The sequence below is a fragment of the Coregonus clupeaformis genome, chromosome 37 (assembly GCF_020615455.1).
Source record: "Coregonus clupeaformis isolate EN_2021a chromosome 37, ASM2061545v1, whole genome shotgun sequence".
In the NCBI taxonomy this organism is placed as follows: Eukaryota; Metazoa; Chordata; class Actinopteri; order Salmoniformes; family Salmonidae; genus Coregonus; species Coregonus clupeaformis.
The window spans coordinates 9,470,780-9,490,927 of NC_059228.1; the positions used below are offsets into that span (position 1 = coordinate 9,470,780).

Here is a 20,148-nt window from a genome sequence, read left to right on the forward strand (position 1 = left end):
AGCCACCTCAGGGGGATGTAACGTCCCTCCAGGACACAGCCTCTCGTGACATCACAATGTCTTCACTATTATTCTACAATGTAGAAAATAGTAAAAATAAAGAAAAACCAATGAATGAGTAGGTGTGTCCAAACTTTTGACTGGTGCTGTATGTAAATAAGGTATTTCAGTTTTTTATTTTTAATACATTTGCAAACATTTCTAAAAACCCTTTTTTGCTTTGTCATTATGGGGTACTGTGTGTAGATTGATGAGGGAAAACGTTTATTTAATCCATTTTAGAAGAAGGCTGTAACGTAACATGTGGAAAAAGGGAAGGGATCTGAATACTTTCCGAATGCACAGTGCCTTCAGAAAGTATTCATACCCCTTGATTTATTCCACATTTTGTTGTGTTATAGCCCGAATTAAAAATGTATACAATTAATGTTTTCCTCTCTCACCCATCTACACACACACACACACACACACACACACACACACACACTACACCATAATGACAAAGTGAAAACATGTTTTAGAAATGTTTGCAAATGTATAAAAATGATTTACAGAAATATCTAATTTACATAAGTATTCACACCCCTGAGTCAATACTTTGAGAAGCACATTTGGCAGTGATTACAGGAGTGAGTCTTACTGGGTAAGTCTCTAAGAGCTTTCCACACCTGGATTGTGCAACATCTGCCCATTATTATTTAAAAAAATATTCAAGCTCTGTCAAATTGGTTGTTGATTATTGCTAGATAACCATTTTCAATTCTTGTCATGGATTTCCAAGTAGATTTAAGTCAAAACTGTAACTCGGCCACTCGGGAACATGCACTGTCTTCTTGGTAAGCAACTCCAGTGTAGATTTGGCCTTGTGTTTTAGGTTATTGTCCTGCTGAAAGGTGAATTCATCTCCTAGTGTCTGGTGGAAAGCAGATTAAACCAGGATTTCCTCTAGGGTTTTGCCTGTGCTTAGCTCCATTCCGTTTCTTTTTTATCCTGAAAAACTTCCCAGTCCTTAACGATTACAAGCATACCCATATAACATGATGCAACCACCAATATACTTGAAAATATAGTATGTACAGTGGCTTGCGAAAGTATTCACCCCCCTTGGCATTTTCCCTATTTTGTTGCCTTACAACCTGGAATTAATTTTTTTGGGGGTGTGTATCATTTGATTTACACAACATGCCTACCACTTTGAAGATGCAAAATATTTTTGATTGTGAAACAAACAAGAAATAAGACAAAGTCAATACTTTGTAGAGCCACATTTTACAGCAATTACAGCTGCAAGTCTCTTGGGGTATGTCTCCTATAAGCTTGGCACATCTAGCCACTGGGATTTTTGCCCATTCTTCAAGGCAAAACTGCTCCAGCTCTTTCAAGTTGGATGGGTTCCGCTGGTGTACAGCAATCTTTAAGTCATACCACAGATTCTCAATTGGATTGAGGTCTGAGCTTTGACTAGGCCATTCCAAGACATTTTAATATTTCCCCTTAAACCACACAAGTGTTGCTTTAGCAGTATGATTAGGGTCATTGTCCTGCTGGAAGGTGAACCTCAGTCCCAGTCTCAAATCTCTGGAAGACTGAAACAGGTTTCCCTCAAGAAATGTATTTAGCGCCATCCATCATTCCTTCAATTCTGACCAGTTTCCCAGTCCTTGCCGATGAAAAACATCCCCACAGCATGATGCTGCCACCACCATGCTTCACTGTGGGGATGGTGTTCTCTGGGTGATGAGAGGTGTTGGGTTTGCGCCAGACATAGCGTTTTAATTGATGGCCAAAAAGCTACATTTTAGTTTCATCTGACCAGAGTACCTTCTTCCATATGTTTGGGGAGTCTCCCACATGCCTTTTGGCGAACACCAAACGTGTTTGCTTATTTTTTTCTTTAAGCAATGGCTTTTTTCTGGCTACTCTTCTGTAAAGTCCAGCTCTGTGGAGTGTTCAGCTTAAAGTGGTCCTATGGACAGATACTCCAATCTCCGCTGTGGAGCTTTGCAGCTCCTTCAGGGTTATCTTTGGTCTCTTTGTTGCCCCTCTGATTAATGCCCTCCTTGCCTGGTCCGTGAGTTTTGGTGGGCAGCCCTCTCTTGGCAGGTTTGTTGTGGTGCCATATTCTTTAAATTTTTTAGAATGGATTTAAATGGTGCTCTGTGGGATGTTCAAAGTTTGATATTTCTTAATAACCCAACCCTGATCTGTACTTGTCCACAAATTTGTCCCTGACCTGTTTGGAGAGCTCCTTGGTCTTCATGGTGCCGCCTGCTTGGTGGTGCCCCTTGCTTAGTGGTGTTGCAGACTCTGGGGCCTTTCAGAACAGGTGTACATATATTGAGATCATGTGACAGTCATGTGACACTGAAATAAAGTCCACCTGTGTGCAATCTAACTAATTATGTGACTTCTGAAGGTAATTGGTTGCACCAGATCTTATTTAGGGACTTCATAGCAAAGGGGTGAATACATATGCACGCAACACTTTTCCGTTATTTATTTAGAATATATTTTTTAAGCAAGTCATTTTTTTCATTCCACTTCACCAATTTGGACTATTTTGTGTATGTCCATTACATGAAATCCAAATAAAAATCAATTTAAATTACAGGTTGTAATGCAACAAAATAGGAAAAACGTCAAGAGGGATGAATACTTTTGCAAGGCACTGTACTCAGTAATGTGTGATGTTGGATTTGCCCCAAACATAATGCTTTGTATTCAGGACGTAAAGTGAATGGCTTTGCCAAATTTTTTTGCAGTTTTACTTTAGTGCCTTATTGCAAACAGGATGCATGTTTTTGAATATTTGTATTCTGTACAGGCTTCCTTATTTTCACTCTGTCAATTAGGTTAGTATTGTGGAGTAAATACAATGTTGTGATCCATCCACAGTTCTCCTAACACAGCCATTAATCTCTGTCACTGTTTTAAAGTCACCATTGGCCTCATGGTGAAATCCCGGAGCGGTTTCCTTCTTCTCCGGCAACTGAGTTAGGAAGGACACCTGTATCTGTGTAGTGACTGGGTGTATTGATACACCATCCAAAGTGTAATTAATAACTTCACCATGCTCAAAGGGATATTCAATGTATGCTTTTTTTAACCAATCTCCCTGGTCTTTGTGGTTGAATCTGTTTGAAATTCACTGCTCAACTGAGGGACCTTACAGATAATTGTATGTGTGGGGTACAGAGATGAGGTAGTCATTCAATAATCATGTTAACCACTATTATTGCACACAGAGTGAGTCCAAGCAACTTATTATAAAACTGGTTGTTTGGATCCTGATCGGACAAGCAGCGGTCCAAGCCGTGCTGTATTGGCTGTCACAGATACACCTATGCCTGATGACAGTTCCATCTGAAAATTATCAATGCGCCTCCATAAGAATATCATGTTCATGTTGCTGTCCAAATCATCTCTTGTACTTATCTCAGCTCGCACATTATTCCCCTTTGCTTCCAGCCTAGCATTTAGTTTCGTACTGTGAGGGTTAATATAAGCTTCACTGTCTGCCAGTCCTACCGCGGAAACAATGTTAAATTTTTTGAATTTTGATCTCTGTAGTACCATACATAGAGTGAACGGTGGCCAGATGAGAACTTTTTCTGAGCCAGTCGAAATCACATATCAGTGTCATATCCAAGTAAATGCCAATAGAAAAAAAAGCTCAAAAACAAAAATGCATGTAGTGTACTATCATTTCAGGTTCAATGTTTGACGTGACTAGCTAGCTAGCGACAAGAACGTTATCCAGCCTGCATAGCAACCATTTTGTTTAGAACGGACGACCACAGCATTTGCATTGCAACTATTCAAAACTAAGTAAAGACTGGGTCGTGTCTGTAGCAACATGACCAAAATAACTAACAACCAGATTTTTGGCCGGACTATATCTTCTGGTGGAAGAATGAAATTGTATGAATTGCCTTATCAAAATAAAGTTAATGAAAAAATATAATTCGTTGTTATTTTTATATGTAGGTAATAGTTTTATAAAAGCAATAAAGCACTCGAGGGAGTGCTGTATCATGAATACAGTCACAGGTTTGGCCCGAACGACGCGATCGCTAGCTAGTTTGGTAGCTAGCTAGTTTGCTTGTTACCTGAGCATGTCTCCAATCCATATGAAACAAAAATTATGCTAGCAGTTGCAGTACACACCAAATGCTGAATAAATACTAGCTACTGTAGTAAAATGCAAGTTAATAACACAATGAATGAGTTTTCATATGGCCGTTTTCAACAGGGCTCCAGACTGCAACAACATTTAGTCGCATTTTGCGACCGTTTGACTTGGCTGTGCGAGTTACATTTTTTAATTGGTCGCACTGGTGCGAGCTGCACATTCTACCTGGTCACCTCAACCAAAACATCCTATATTCTTTGGGTGGATAAAACAAAAAACTTTTACGGGTTCTCAGAGGCATAACAATGTTGTTTTGATTATTGCTTGAACAGTCGCTAGGATTATATTCGGTTGTGATAGTTGCAAAATACAAATTTTGAATGCAGCAGTTGTTAGCTAGAATGCTAACGCTCATTGACTAAGCTGGCCAAATAGCCTTTTTACTGGTTGTTGAAGTTTGTGTTTTTTTAACTATATTGCTGTTGATTGTCGACAATAACAAACATTAAGCAGGACATTCGCAAGCCTTACAATCCAATTATAATGAAAAAGTAGTGTGAAATACACACACAACCATGTAAATGAAGGAGGGTCTACCTGCAAACCCCGTTTACTACATGCCTCGCCCACTATGTGTCACTTACTACATGCCGGGCGCACTGCCATTGAGGCTGCTAGCTAGCTAGGACACCGGCACAAAGTGTCCTTCTCCCCCACCTGTTGAGCACAGTCTTTCCGCAGCTATTTTAACATTATGGAGAAGGTAATTACTATTTGGTAGTGCCACACGAGAGTTGGGTTGGCTACACTAGGTAGCTACTTCCCTCGCTGTAACATTAACTGAACTGTGGGAAAGCAGTTATCGGCAGGTGGCGGCGGACGACACTGTACCAGTGTTCCCTAGCAAGCTAGCAGCCTCCTTCTTCTGTGTGTTTTTTCAGCAGTTGGCATCTAATGTTGGTGCATTACCACCACCTACTGTGCTGGAGTGTGGGCCAGAGACAGCGCTAGCAGCCTCAATGGCAGTGGGTGCGGCATGTAGTAAGTGACGCGTAGTGGGCGCAGCATGTAGTGGGTGCGGCATGTATCAACCGCAGTCTGCAGATAGACATGTTTTCCTCCATGCTGGGGAAATTGTGAATAGCGACTCAGAGTACAGACGGATTCAGGGAGTAAAACCATTGATCACAATTATCAATTTACACTACTGCTATTGGCTAAAATACATATTTTTCCAGACGTTGAAGTTAGGTTCATTTTAGGTTCTGAATGAAAGGTGAACAGACGCCTTGAGTAGAGTACATTAGAGTAAAGTAGGGTACAATACAGTACATTATACTGTACTATACTCTACTGTACTACACTTTACTGTACTGTGCTCTACTATATTGTATGGTACTGTACTGTACTCTGCTGTGCTGTCAACACTTGTGAAACATAGATGTCTATGATTGGTTCAGATTTGGTCCTTTTAAATGTTTGGGCCAAGTCAAGGCCGGTCCGGACCAAATCTGAACCAATTATAGACATCTATGTTTGGGCCAAATATAGGCCTGTCCAAACCGGATGTCTGTGGACATTGAAATATACTTTATGTTTGGGCCAAATCAACACTTGTGAAACATTATTGTCTATGATTGGTTCAGATTTGGTCCGGACCGCACCAAAAAACTAAACAAAAAACACTGGTCCGGACAGGACCAAAAAAATAAGTGCAAAAGATGTTGGCGTCAGTTCGTGCTTACTGAGGTGTAACCTACAGTGTCGGCCTGCAATGGCATTTTATGAATGCCGATCCATGTGGTAGGCCTACCGTTTGTAAAACAGGCAGGCAGTTACATTGGCTTTATTAGTCCTGATTCCTGTGACTAATCATTTGTGTTACTTAAGCTCTGTATATCAGCTACCCAACTTTATCAGGAGTTATCCTGAGCCTATTTGCAATGAGAATCAATGCGTTTACACAGCGGAAAATGCAGAAGTATTACATTTTTCACTATGATCATCTGGGGTGATACAAACTTGAAATCACTGATTATCATGACAATTTAGCCCACAGGGTGAAACTCCTGGACAGCAGTTTTGAGTAGCCTGACTATCCATTCCATATTGTCCATTTTACTTTGACCTGTCCTGTTTATAGGGTATTATGTTAGTTAACATGCCATAATCACAAAGTTCATTTTTTTTTTGATTGGGCGCAATTTAGGTTAGGCTATTTGATCAGAGAAACGTGCATGATGTAAAAAGTATTTGTCTCATGACATTAACCAGGATTCCATTCAACCTTTTTATACGAGTAAAGTACATGTTGGATAAAAATGTTTTACTACAGGCCTGATGGAAACAGAAAATTTGTTAGTAAACTTTCCAAATGTCAACAAAACAAAATACGCTAGACAAGGTGGGATCTTTTTGTGCTGGTAAAACATATTATGTGAGAAATGGCGGTGGAAATGCTTTTATGCGCAAATATTGATAAAATAACCATCATAAACTTGGAGTCAAGTGATGACATGTGTGGTCCTCCCACTACAACTGGGGAAAGCATGCAGTTTATTAGGCTACAGATGAAATAAGTTATGATGAACTTCAGAGGGTGGTGAAATTGCAAGGTGATGAGCTTGATGCTCCTTTCCAATAAATATCGAGTCTCTTATTCTGGTGACATGATCGATGCATGGCTGCAGTTTGACAACTAAAAGTAATCTTGCTTTTTTGTCCATATCATGTTGTAGGCTACCTGCACTGTATCTGCAAGCTGTTGGCTAGAGACGTTTGTGACAAAACCATTAATAGAGTTAAAAATGCGATGGAAACCCATTTAACTTGAATTTGGTATTTGGTACATGGGAATGATTTTTATGTGCACAACAAGTCAATTTGATGCAAACACATCTCTGGTGGGAAAATGTGCATATTTTATTTATGCATATTTCTGAATATTTGCATGAAAATCTGTCGCCAATTGGATGGAAACCTTGCCAATGTCATACATTTGATCTCCAGCCTGTGGGCTACAGAAAATGACATATACTCTTTCTACCATAGGCTACATGACTTATGTTAGATGATTTGACGTAACGTTGGTGGAGCGCTGCGTCTCTCCAACAGTACCCTGGAGAGGCATGGACAAGCAAAATATTTTGCACCCCTGCTTTTGACAAAGTGGGCCCTGCATCTAGGGCTAGTTGTCATCAATGTAATGGCCGTGATCTGAAGAGGTCTCCTGAACATCTCAGATTCTCGTCCTCCAAAGAAATTAAGGGTTGTAAAAGAGAAACGGAATGCCTCTAAACTACAACTCCCAGCTCTGCCAATTAGAGAATAATCTACTAAATGTCTAGACAACATGTTTACACTCACAAGTCAATTGAAAAAAGTGCAGCGACATAAGAGTTCAGTATTCTTTAATGAAAAATCTATGAAGACATAACCAACACAGGATCATCACGGCAGAATCTAGGCCCAAGGCGTCAACATATTATTTAATAAATAACATTATTAAACACATAAACAGTCAGACACCATCATGGGCTTCAGTGGAGAGGAATTAAGATATTCTTCAGGCAATAGACACTGATTATTCAGGCTTCTAGATGCCAGCCCAATTCATCTCACTCCATCTTCCCTTTGAAAATCTAATTTCATGTTCTGAGGGGGCAGGAGGAGAGCGCAAGCAGGGAGCGCCATGGCTGTGGGAAGATGTTTTGGGTTGGGGCTGCTGTCGATGGGGGGGAGGTGCAGATAAGTATTTTTCTCCGCTCATACAGGAGTTATAAAAGGCAGAGTTCACAAATTTTGTGGAAGAGTATAAAAATATATATATATAAAAATACACATAACTATTTAATTTTGATTTATCAGGGGGCACCCTCAGCACCCCTACTTCCCGCGGCTATGAGGAGCGCACAAAAACAGCACAATCTAATCTTTCTTTCAGAAACGTTCCATTCCAGCAACATACATAAAACATACTGGAACTCTCTGTCTGAAAAACACTAGGAGAGATGGTGGTGTCATCTAGGACTGGGCGATATATCAAATTAATCTTTTAGCAGACCCTACTAAAACGAGAGTATCAATGAACATGATTGTGGAAAAAGCATTTTAGCCACAGACTGTCATGTGCCAGCTGTCTAGTCTAGTATGTGTTCTATAAATGTGCAATGAGCATTAAAATACGCATTTATATAAGGAACTGGCAACTCGTTCTCATTCTGAGAAATAAGCATCTTATCTAGGTAGGCCACTTGATTTCAATATCTAAACTAAGTGAACAGGCTATGTTGTTCAAACAGTTGGAGACGGACATGAGGGTGTATTCATAACAGTGCAAATGTTATTTCTACCTTTTTAGCAAGCAAATAGATCCAAGTTGGCTAGACATTAAATTTAAAGATGAGTTGGCTACTCACTAGCACGTGAGCTTGTGCTTGAGAGATTGTTTATGACCTGTGTTAATTTTCTATAATGCCTGCTACTAGAAGTTGGTCATTATTATTGGATGTGCATTGTGAATGGTTCTGGTTAAATGTTTAACAAATGTTATTTTCATAGACGACAAAGCCAGATCCATTATTATTACAAAAAATCTGGTTAAACTATTTTGCTAAAATAATAAAATTATCAGTCAATTACATTTATTTATTAAGCCCTTTTTACATCAGCAGATGTCACGAAGTGCTTATACACCACCCCAGCCGATGCTTGGCATTGCGCATGGTGATTTTAGGCATATATGCCGCTGCTCAGCCATGGAAACCCATTTCATGAAGCTCCCGACGAACAGTTATTGTGCTGACGCTTCTAGAGGCAGTTTGGAACTTGGTAGTGAGTGTTGCAACCAAGGACAAATGCTTCAGCACTCGGCGGTCCCGTTCTGTGAGCTTGTGTGGCCTACCACTCCTAGACGTTCCCAATTCACAATAACAGCACTTACAGTTGACCGGGGAAGCTCTAGCAGGGCAGAAATTTTACGAACTGACTTGTTGGAAAGCTGGCATCCTATGACGGTGCCACGTTGAAAGTCACTGAGCTTTTCAGTAAGGCCATTCTAAGGCCAATGTTTGTCTATGGAGATTGCATGGCTGTGTGCTCGATTTTATACACCTGTCAGCAACAGGTGCGGCTGAAATAGGCGAATCCACTAACTTGGGGTGTCCACATACTTTTGTATATATAGTGTACTGTATATATCGTGAATTGCCCATAATTTAGAAAAAATCTGGTAAGGTCGGTAGTTAAGCAGTTAAGGTCAGTAGTTCAGCTAGCCTAGTCCTTTGATGTCAATTGGTCAGGACACATGAAGCTCTTCACCCATTAGAGTTAATTATTAGCTACCCTTTCATCAAAACCATTGTTAACCTCTTCTCTGCAATTACGCAATTAAAAACATCTAGCAAGCCTACTTTTTTCAATCTGACTGAACTGTGGACGAAGCAAAAATCATGTTATCACACCAGATCTAATGATCAGCACCATAAACTAACAAGACACATATTGTGGTCTAATATCCCTCTGGCACTATAAATACACACTTCAGGCTATTATATCATATGATTCACTTAGCCTCCCCATTACCTAGCATCAGTCATGTGATCTGGGCCTAAATATAAACCAACAGCTTTTTCCACTAGCTATTTCTGTTCCGTCTGAGATTAACTATAACATCCTTACGTGTTTACCAGAAAAGCACAATTATCTTCTCTCCGATTATTAACGGAGTGTTAGCAGTGGGCCCACCTATGTTATCTACATAAAAAATCCTCTTAGCGTCCATATACGTGCGCTGTGCTCAATAATAGTCATTCAGGGTTCCAAGCCGCCAGCAACAGCAGCTAGGCCTAGATCAGGACCAAGCTCGAAGACACATATTTTCTTCTAATTTAATTCCATCCTTTTTCCATCTTTAGTCGTGTAAATATGCCAGCTCACTGGTGTCTCGATGCATTTGTAATGAGACAGGCTGCAATGGCCTGAGCTAATGAGCTGTCAGGTGACTTCTGTGAAAGAGACTGGAGACAGAGGCAGCACACCAGAGCTAGGTACAGTACCCAGCCAGAGAGGGCAAACAGCAGAGCCCATATCCAGAGAACTGTACCATAGTGGGTCAAAAAGAGACAAGCCCCTTGACAAAACATGTATCCAGGCTGTGACAACCGATCTTTCCCACAGCACCTCTCCAAGGTATAGACGTAGCCTTCTATATGACATGGATTGGTAGTGGGTGAAGAAAATGACATCCAGGCCCGATGGTATTCATCTGATGCTGTAAGCACTAGCAGAGTTGTCTCTTTAGAAAAGGGAGGGAATTTGTTGCTAACCTGGGTGTCTAGGTGGAGGAAGGTGCCCTATTTCCTCTGTCTAGAGTTCATCAGGGAGGGAGTGGTATAGCTATGGGGCAGTTATCTCCTCTGATGACCCTCCACCCTCACAGCCATTATGTAATCCTGTTTAATCTCTGCTCCAGTGCAAAGACTTACATTTTACATTTACATTTTAGTCATTTAGCAGACGCTCTTATCCAGAGCGACTTACAGGAGCATTTAGGGTTAAGTGCCTTGCTTAAGGGCACATCGACAGATTTTTCACCTAGTCGGCCCGGGGATTAGAACCAGCAACCTTTCGGTTACTGGCACAACGCTCTTACCCACTAAGCTACCTGCCACACTTGTCAGTCACTGATGGGTGGATGGGGTTAGCCTACAGGTGGTTTAGCTTGCTCTGGCATTACAAATGTTTTCTGTTCTGATCAATGTTTAGGTCAGGATATCACAGAGAAACCACCCACAGGGGATGAAATGGCATAGGCCTACAACTAAATATGTGTATTAGATTTGAGAAGGGTTAACTTACCAGACACAAATGTACTGTACAATAGCAAGGCCAACTGTGAATAAATAAAAAAGTGGGTGTGCAAGACATTCACAAATGTAAATAATGATTAACATTTAACCTTTATATTTGAAGCACTCCAGGAAATAAATGTTTGCCTTCCAACATCTGAACCAGGGTTGTCTGACGATGAATGTTTGACTTTGCCTCTGGACCTATGAAGATGTTTTACCTTTATTTAACTAGGCAAGTCAGTTAAGAACAAATTCATATTTACAATGACGGCCTACACCGGCCAAAACCGGACGACACTGTGTGCCGCCCTATGGGACTCCCAATCACGGCCGGTTGTGATACAGCCTGGAATCGAACCAGGGGGTCTGTAGTGACGCCTCAAGCACTGAGATGCAGTGCCTTAGACCGCTGCACCACTCGGGAGCCGATGAATGATGAATGTTTAATGTTCGCATCCAGAGAACTTGGACGAACATAAAAAGAATGGTGAAAGATTCACCTGCAGCTGAATGCTTGTTTCAACATCCCACAAACCTTTCTTTATTGAGACCTTATGACCGTGATCCGTCAACACCATCAACATGGTGTAAATGGGTACGTCGATTCCAGGGAACCTGGATCTACTGATAGTAATTGCTGGGCTGGCAGTGGAAGGAGAAGCATGCTGTTCAATGAGGACAACCCACTAACATATTTTCCATCTGTATGTTGTTATCAACTAACTTTGAAACATTCAGTAAAGGTTTCAGTGGGGAAAACAATTGTTTCCAAATTTACGAGCTGAAATATAATAAGGAGCCATAGAAATCACCACTAAGTGGTACCTCGATAAAGCTTACAAGCTTAAATAACTCAAGATCTAACATTGTTGACTCCCTCCTCAACCCCTGGGAAGTAGACCTAGCAAAGCAGCAGCTGGCTCAAAACAGAGCAACACGCCTTGCCCTTAACTGCAAATACAGAACTAACATCAACAACATGCATGCCAGTCTTTCCTGGTTGAGGGTTGACGAGAGATTAACTACTTCTCTTCCAGTTTTTATGAGAAGCATTCCTGTAATGAAAATTCCAGATTGTCTGCATAAACAAATAACATTCAGCTCAGACACCCATACATAACTCACAAGACATGCCACCAGGGGTCTCTTCATAGTCCCCAAGTCCAAAACAAATTCACGACAAAGCACAGTATTATACAGAGCTATGATCGCATGGAACTACCTTCCATCTCCAATTACTCAAGCAAACAGCAAAATTACCTTAAAAAAAAGATTAAACAACATCTCATAAAACGGCGGGGATTGTGAGGGGACACACACAAACAAACACACGCACACACACACAGAAACACATTTTTGTTATTTTTTATTATTGTTTGTATTGAATTTTTTTGTTATATTGTTTGTATATTGTTGGATTTAGAAATGTGTGTGACTGTCCTTGTCTATCAGTGTTTTGCTACTGGTCATGTTTTCTATTTTTTGGGACCCCAGGAAGAATAGCTGTTATCCCTGCAAAACCTAATGGGGACCAAAATAAAAAGAAATAACTAGGCTAGTGGGATGGAAATCAACAGACACACAGAGGCACCTAGGCTGTTCCACGAAATGAGTTCCTTTTCCATCCCTTTGATATTTTAAGTATAAATTGTGCACAAATATTGTATTTTAAAAGCCTGCACTGTTATATTAAATGAAGTGCCCTTTAACATAGACCACATGGAAATTAAATATTATATAAACACTTGCTAATGTGCCAAAATGCATAATTTTGACATGTCCCTATGTGACTTCTTGGAAGATTTTAACCCACTTAACCTCAACATTTCTCCACGTTTTCACCATCATTGTATAGCCCTAGTTATATGTTGCTTTGACATTGTAATTTCTGTCGATTATTATTTATGTAGCCCTTCACACTCATATCCGTATACAGGTTGAAAATGGCAGATCACTATGTTTGATGTACAACATAGTGATCCTTAAAAACCTGCTGTATATAAAATAGTGTGCTATAGCTTGGAAAATAAATATGACTCTGGATGACAACATGATGTTTTTTCTAACATTAGGGCTGTTTTACTAAAGAAGTTAAATATGCTTTGTGTTTTGTTTACTTGCCACGATACTAACGAGTATCGTGATCCTGGTATCATCAGGGCCTTACCTGGGTTGTCCTGAACAGAATGGGCCTGTTTGTTGTATTGTGAAGAAAATGTGCCGCATGCAGTGTTGCTGTGTTCCAAACAAAACAACTACAAGTGTGCTTGTGTAAAGGATGTCACGCTTAGCGAATAGGGCTGGGTGATGTTTTTGCACGATATTCAATTTTCATGTCTCAACTGCTCAAATTGCGAGCAGAGCAGACACTACTAAAACGTGAGTACCAATGAACATTGATTCAGGAAAAATGTATGGTCAGTTTGTGGCGCAGCATTTTAGCCAAAGACTGTTAAACTTGCTGTCTAGTCTGTGTTTAATAAATGTGCAATAAGCATAAAACACAATTATATAAGGAACTGGCAACTCGTTCTCATTCTGAGAAATAAGGTAGGTTACTTGATTTCAACATCTGAAGATGAAATCGTCAACTCTGTTACGTTCAACCCTGTTACTTTACTTGGCACTTAATAGGCACTTACTATAGTCTTTTTTTTCTTCTTCTCTTGAGATAGGAAAACATTTTTTTTATTAAGTTGGACATTAAGGAGGAACTTCTGGATGCAATTAAAGACTTTAAGTCCGGGAAAACTCAGGGTTGGATGGCATACCAGTCGAGGTATACCAAACCATTTTTGATATACTCAGAGGACCGTTATTAGCATGTTTTAACCACTCCTACGTAAATGGTAGATTATCAGACACTCAAGAAGAAGGTCTGATTTCACAGGATACAAGTGGAAAATACAAAGATCCAGTCCATTTAAAAAATTGGAGGCCCCTTACACTTCAGTGTTGTGATGCAAAAATTCTAGCAAAATGTATAGCTCATAGAATTAAAAAGGTATTGTCGGACATTATTCATTCTAATCAGACAGGTTTTTTACATGGAAGATACATTGGAGATAATATAAGGCAAGTACTGGAAACAATAGAACACTATGAAAAATCTGGGAAACCAGGCCTGCTATTCATACAGACTTCGAAAAGGCATTTGATAAAGTACGACTGGGGTTTATATATATAAATGCCTGGAGCATTTCAATTTTGGAGAATCTCTTATAAAATGGGTTAAAATCATGTATAGTAACCCTAGGTGTAAAATAGTAAATAATGGCTATTTCTCAGAAAGTTTTAAACTGTCAAGAGGAGTGAAACAAGGTTGTCCACTATCAGCATATCTATTTATTATTGCCATCGAGATGTTAGCTATTAAAATCAGATCCAACAATAATATCAAAGGATTAGAAATCCAGGGCTTAAAAACAAAAGTGTCATTGTACGCTGATGATTCATGTTTTCTTTTAAATCCACAACTTGAATCCCTCCACAGCTTCATAGAGGATCTAGATAAATTTTCTAACCTCTCTGGATTACAACCAAATGATGATAAATGTACTATATTACGTATTGGATCACTAAAAAATAAGAATGTTACATTACCATGTAGTTTACCAATAAAATGGTCTGATGGTGATGTGGATATACTCTGAATACATATCCCAAATGAAATAAATGATCTCACTCCAAAAAAAAATTAATAGAAAGTTAGCAAAAATAGATAACATCTTGCTACCATGGAAAGGTAAATACCTGTCAATTTGTGGAAAAATCACCTTGATTAACTCTTTAGTATTATCCCAGTTTACCTATTTGCTTATGGTCTAAATATTCAATTTTATTTGGAACGGCAAGCCAGACAAATTTAAACAGGCCTATTTATATAATGAATATGAATTCGGAGGACAGAAATTATTAAATATTAAAGCATTAGACCTATCACTAAAAGCTTCAGTCATACAAAAGTTATACTTAAATCCGAACTGGTTCTCTAGCAAATTAGTAAGATTGTCTCACCCAATGTTCAAGAATGGCCTTTTTCCCTTTATTCAGATTACAACCTCTCACTTTCAGTTATTTGAAAAGGAAATCATCTCCCAAATATCACTATTTCTAAAACAAGCCATAGAAAAAGTTGGTTGCAATTTCAATTTAATCCTCCAGAAACGACAGAACAAAAATGCAAATATTGTGGTTAAACTCAACTATACTAATTGATAAAAAACGTGTATTTTGACAAAATGTTTAAAAAAGGTATAATCTTCGTAAATGATATCATCGGTAGGACTAGTGGAGTTATGTCGCACATGCAGCTAACAAAAATATATGGAAATGTCTGCTCTACCCAAAATTACAACCAAATAATTACAGCATTACCGCAAAAATGGAAGAGGAAAGTGGAAGGGGGAAAAAGTAAGGAACTTGTCTGTCAGCCTTGCATTAAAGAACATAACTGGTTAAGGAAAACTGATAAATAACAAAGTATACCAGTTTCATTTAAGGACCAAAGGATTGACAGCTGTCTCATATAGATTGCAAAATAGTTGGGAAGAGATATTTGACGTACCAATCCCATGGCATAGTGTTTATGAACTGATACGCAAAACGACGCCGGATTCAAAACTTAGAATTTTTCTATTTAAATTATTATCTACAATTCTTGCTACCAATAGAATGTTATTTATATGGGGGATACAATCTTCCCAGCGCTGCAGATTTTGCTGCGAAGAGACAGAATCATTAGATCATTAGTTTTGGTAGTGTCCATTTGTAGCTTGTTTTTGGACACAGGTCCAGGAATGGCTAAAGGATTGCAATATTTACCTGGAGCTAACCCTGCAGATAGCATTACTGGGTGATCTGAAAAGTCATAGTCAATCGATCAATAATATAATAATACTTTTAGCAAAAATGTTTATTTTCAATTTACAATCAGTAGAAACAATGAGAATAGAAAGGTTCAGAACTGTTGTAAAACATCACAGTACAGTTGAAAAATATATGGCAAATAGAAATCCAATATGGATGGTGTTAAGAGATAGATGGGTGGTGTTGAATGGAGTTGAAGGATGGGACTATTAACAACTAACAACAACTAATAACAACAAGATAACTAATAATGTAAGCATACTGTGTCCATAATAAGTATATAGGTTATAGGTTGAGAGCTTTTGTGAAAGAGCACAGTTAAGCATATAGAAGCAAAGCGGATGGACATCATGAAAATGATCGGAGAGGTTGAGGAAGTTCAGGAGTAAAAACAAACAAAATAGAATTATTGTAAAATTGACTGTGTCCATAAAATGTATATAGTATGTATAAGCTGGAAGTATAGGCCTAAGTATTGTTGTTCACTAGTTTACTCCAATTAGGGAAGGGGTGGTGGGGTTGGAAAGTAATAAAGGGAAATATATATATATTTTTAAGGAAATGTATATGTATATACAGTGGGGAGAACAAGTATTTGATACACTGCCGATTTTGCAGGTTTTCCTACTTACAAAGCATGTAGAGGTCTGTAATTTTTATCATAGGTACACTTCAAATACTTATGTCATGCAATAAAATGCAAATGAATTACTTAAAAATCATACAATGTGATTTTCTGGATTTTTGTTTTAGATTCCGTCTCTCACAGTTGAAGTGTACCTATGATAAAAATGACAGACCTCTACATGCTTTGTAAGTAGGAAAACCTGCAAAATTGGCAGTGTATCAAATACTTGTTCTCCCCACTGTATATATATATATATATATATATTTGCGAGAAGAAAATAAACATATGGGGGATTGGAAGTGATGCAGATAATTACTTTGATGGAAGTTACAATCTATCTGCAATATTAAAGCTGATCTACCCCCTAAATTAAAATAAATAAATAATAACAATTTTAAAAAAGTTGGACATTTGCTCTTTATGACAGAATGTAAAAATTAGGTGTAACAATTTTTTATTTTATTTTTTACCAAGTTACACTACTCAAAAGGCACCCAATTGGTGGAACAACCCATCTACGGTACCATAGCAGAATGGTCAGTGTCTCACCAGTGAAAATAAGTGTCTCTGGGTGTGATTGTAAGGCCAATACCCTCAGGCACATGGTCACAGCTAGATCTATTAGCTGGGCTGGGAAATGCCGGGACCTCACAATATGATATTCCTACGGTAGGCTTTAAAAAAAATGAAGAACAAGCTATAGGATGGTGCAGGTACAGCTGACTAGCTTTAGCTAACAATTAATACCTAGCAAAAAAAATCCTTGGAGTCAGAGTATTATAAATAATATTGCGATACTCTACTGTATCAGTTTCAGCATAATGTGAAAGGAAAAAGGCTGTATGCCCAAATCAGCTGATTTGATTTCCATGCTATGGGCCAATCAAGTATATCAGTCCTCCTCACATACTCCTAGCTCACCCTCGTCTATCTGGCCTTACATTCCACATACAACAAGTGAACATACAACAAGTGAAAGGGAAAACATCATTACATCTAATGTTAGATTCTGCTGAATAGGCCACGGCCTATGTCATCAAAACAGCAAAACTTGTGATCTCAACACAAAGCCTGCATTTGTTCCATGCGTGTAATTATGGGCTCCCGAGTGGGGCAGCGGTCTAAGGCACTGCATTGGCTCACAAATAAAAGTCTGGTTGAAAAAATAATAGCCTAGTATCCATAAGACATCCTAAGCTCAGCAGTCTTGACAGGCAGTCCAGTGTTTCATCTATTACATTATATATTTTTATTTTATATTTTTTTAGTGGCGGCCACGATTTAGCAGCGGAGGTGCGCCACTGCTAAATGCATATTGGGGAAACACTGCAGTCTTATAATAGCCAGAGTGAAACAACCCTTGGAGGGAAAGAGGCTCTTTAACGGTTTACACAACACTGAAAGTGATACAAGGTGTTGGGTGTTGTAGCTCTCATAAAGGTCAGTATTAACACTTGAATTATGCCAGTAGAGAAAATAACACTGCTCTTATTCGTAACTGGGCTTTCTTTTCAATTATTTTCCAACACATCTATGATTATCCAATTGTCACTGTACTGCTTACACTGTACTTAGGATAAGGGCAAGGGTTACTCAATAGTTATTGTGTACACGTTACTTAAACGAAATACACCATAATAAGAACACAGTAATGTAAAGTGTTATCAAAGATTCTATTAAAGTTGAAGCAACAGCCAAAGCGAAGACCATAGCAATAAGTAGTTTGCCAAATATGTCTCATTGATCATCATGTTAAAAGGGTCATGAAAATGGTTCATGAAAATGAGGAACCAGCAGCTTTTAGAAGGAAACTAAAATGGAAACAGAATACAGCATGAGAAACTTAAACAGATCTCTAATTGAAATAGTCTTCTTCACAGCATGTTGTAGGGCAGGCTATAGCACACCTTATAAATGGGAGTAAATATTTGGTTTCACTTTGCACACATCATCATATGGTTGGCCTATATGGCTGTCAAGAAAATGCTTCCAAAACATGATCCTTCTCACACTGGACCCATGCAGGCAGATACATGTTACTCATCTGAACGCATGTGGAAAATGTATAGCCTATTGGCAAACATTGATACAAAAAAAAAAGTATATATATATATATAGGCCTAGATTATCTCGATATATTATTTTGTTTTAAAAGAGTGGACTTCTATGAGAACCTAAATGCCTAGGTGAACGTCAAAACAGGCACGGTACAGTAGGCTACTTAAAGAAAACTACACCTCCTTTACTTAGTAGCTGTCACAATAATGTTTTACTACTACAGCAAGCTGCAAGACAGAATAATCGATGTAACCTATCCACAACGTCCAAACCAGGAGGTCCAATTAATAGTCGTTTCCCCAAATCACGGTTTCTACAATAATAGAGACTACAAACATTATCAACCCTTGATGGCTAGAGGCCCACGCTGTGGTTATGCTCACACGTGAAGTAAGGTGCTTACGACGCTACAATAAAGACTACTGACATTTCATGGGCTCAATTGAAAGCGGCATTGGTGGATACATTGTAACCAAAACAACAGGAAAACAATAACATTAGTTGCGAAGAAACATTGTAGCAGACTGTTGCAGGCGCAGCAACTTACATCTTCAAAGAGCGATCCAACGTTGGCTGTCACGAGCAGTATTCCCGAGCCTGCTGTCAGCTTCCCCGCCATAATTCTTTCAGAATCAAAAATGGAGCGTACTTTGACTGTTTATAATTGAAAGTAACAAAAGTCGTTAAAGGTTTCACGAGGCTGGTTCGGTTAAAATACTGAGGAATTGTGACTGCAGCCAGGTTTGTGACTGCTCGGCTCGCTCATACTAACAAGGCTCGTGCATCTAGTTGCTTGCTGACGGTCTGCTGCTCTGTAGATGTTTTGGCTACTTTTTCACATTTACAGCCATCATAAATGTTTCCGTTTTAATCCATAGCGACTACTGGGCTCTGGGTAATTTCAACAGTGAGTGTTTAATTCCCTGGCTTTTGCAGTGAAAAAGTCTCCTCGTAAACCACGACTCCGTAAGGACCATTGCCTTGATTGTTTAGAGAGGATAGGCTGGAGTCCTTCACTGTCCTGACGTCACCAAGCGAATGGAAAGACCGTACTGTTTTAAAAGGGCAACGCATTACTAGAAAAGCCGCGCAAGACTGCATCTCAGAGCCCTTACTTAGGCCACTTGACTTCTTGCTATATAAAAAATCAATTAACGCAAAATTGGGGAATATAACTGTCCTGCCTAAACAATTTAATTCCCTATGAATGAAGCTTCTGACATATAACAATGTCATAACAAATAAAACAGACAGATTATTACTGACCTTTGGTAGTGACAGATGATACATGATACAAAACTGTGCTGGTCAGCTAATTAGCAAGAAGAAAGTACTATAGTCAATAGCTTACCTAAAAACTGGGTTGTAGGAGAAATTGCAAGCAAACATTGTTGCAGCTGCAGTGTGCTTGAGTCAGTGCAGGAGATAAGAATGGCCTACATTGTTTTTCATTGCAGATGACACTATCTATTAACTGTTCTTTTCTAAACCACTAGTTATTGTTACATTTATAATATATCAATTGTTCGTCTACCCATTTACATTTAGGCCTACAGGTTTGTCATTGAGTAGCCTATACCTACATTTCTACAAGCTGGGAAGTTTAAATG

At 39.0% G+C, this 20,148-nt stretch overlaps 1 protein-coding gene across 2 annotated transcripts in view; it reads right to left on the reverse strand.

Annotated features, from left to right (window-relative positions):
* LOC121553490 (inositol polyphosphate-5-phosphatase A) overlaps window positions 1–19,527 on the reverse strand; it is a 286,624-nt gene extending 267,097 nt beyond the window's left edge. For both annotated transcript variants that reach the window (XM_041866626.2, XM_041866625.2), the window contains exon 1: window positions 19,086–19,527. In XM_041866626.2, the coding sequence (XP_041722560.1) occupies window positions 19,086–19,157 (72 nt within the window). In that variant the 5' untranslated portion in view covers window positions 19,158–19,527. The remainder of the gene's footprint in view (window positions 1–19,085) is intronic.
* Between the last annotated feature and the right edge of the window lie 621 nt (window positions 19,528–20,148).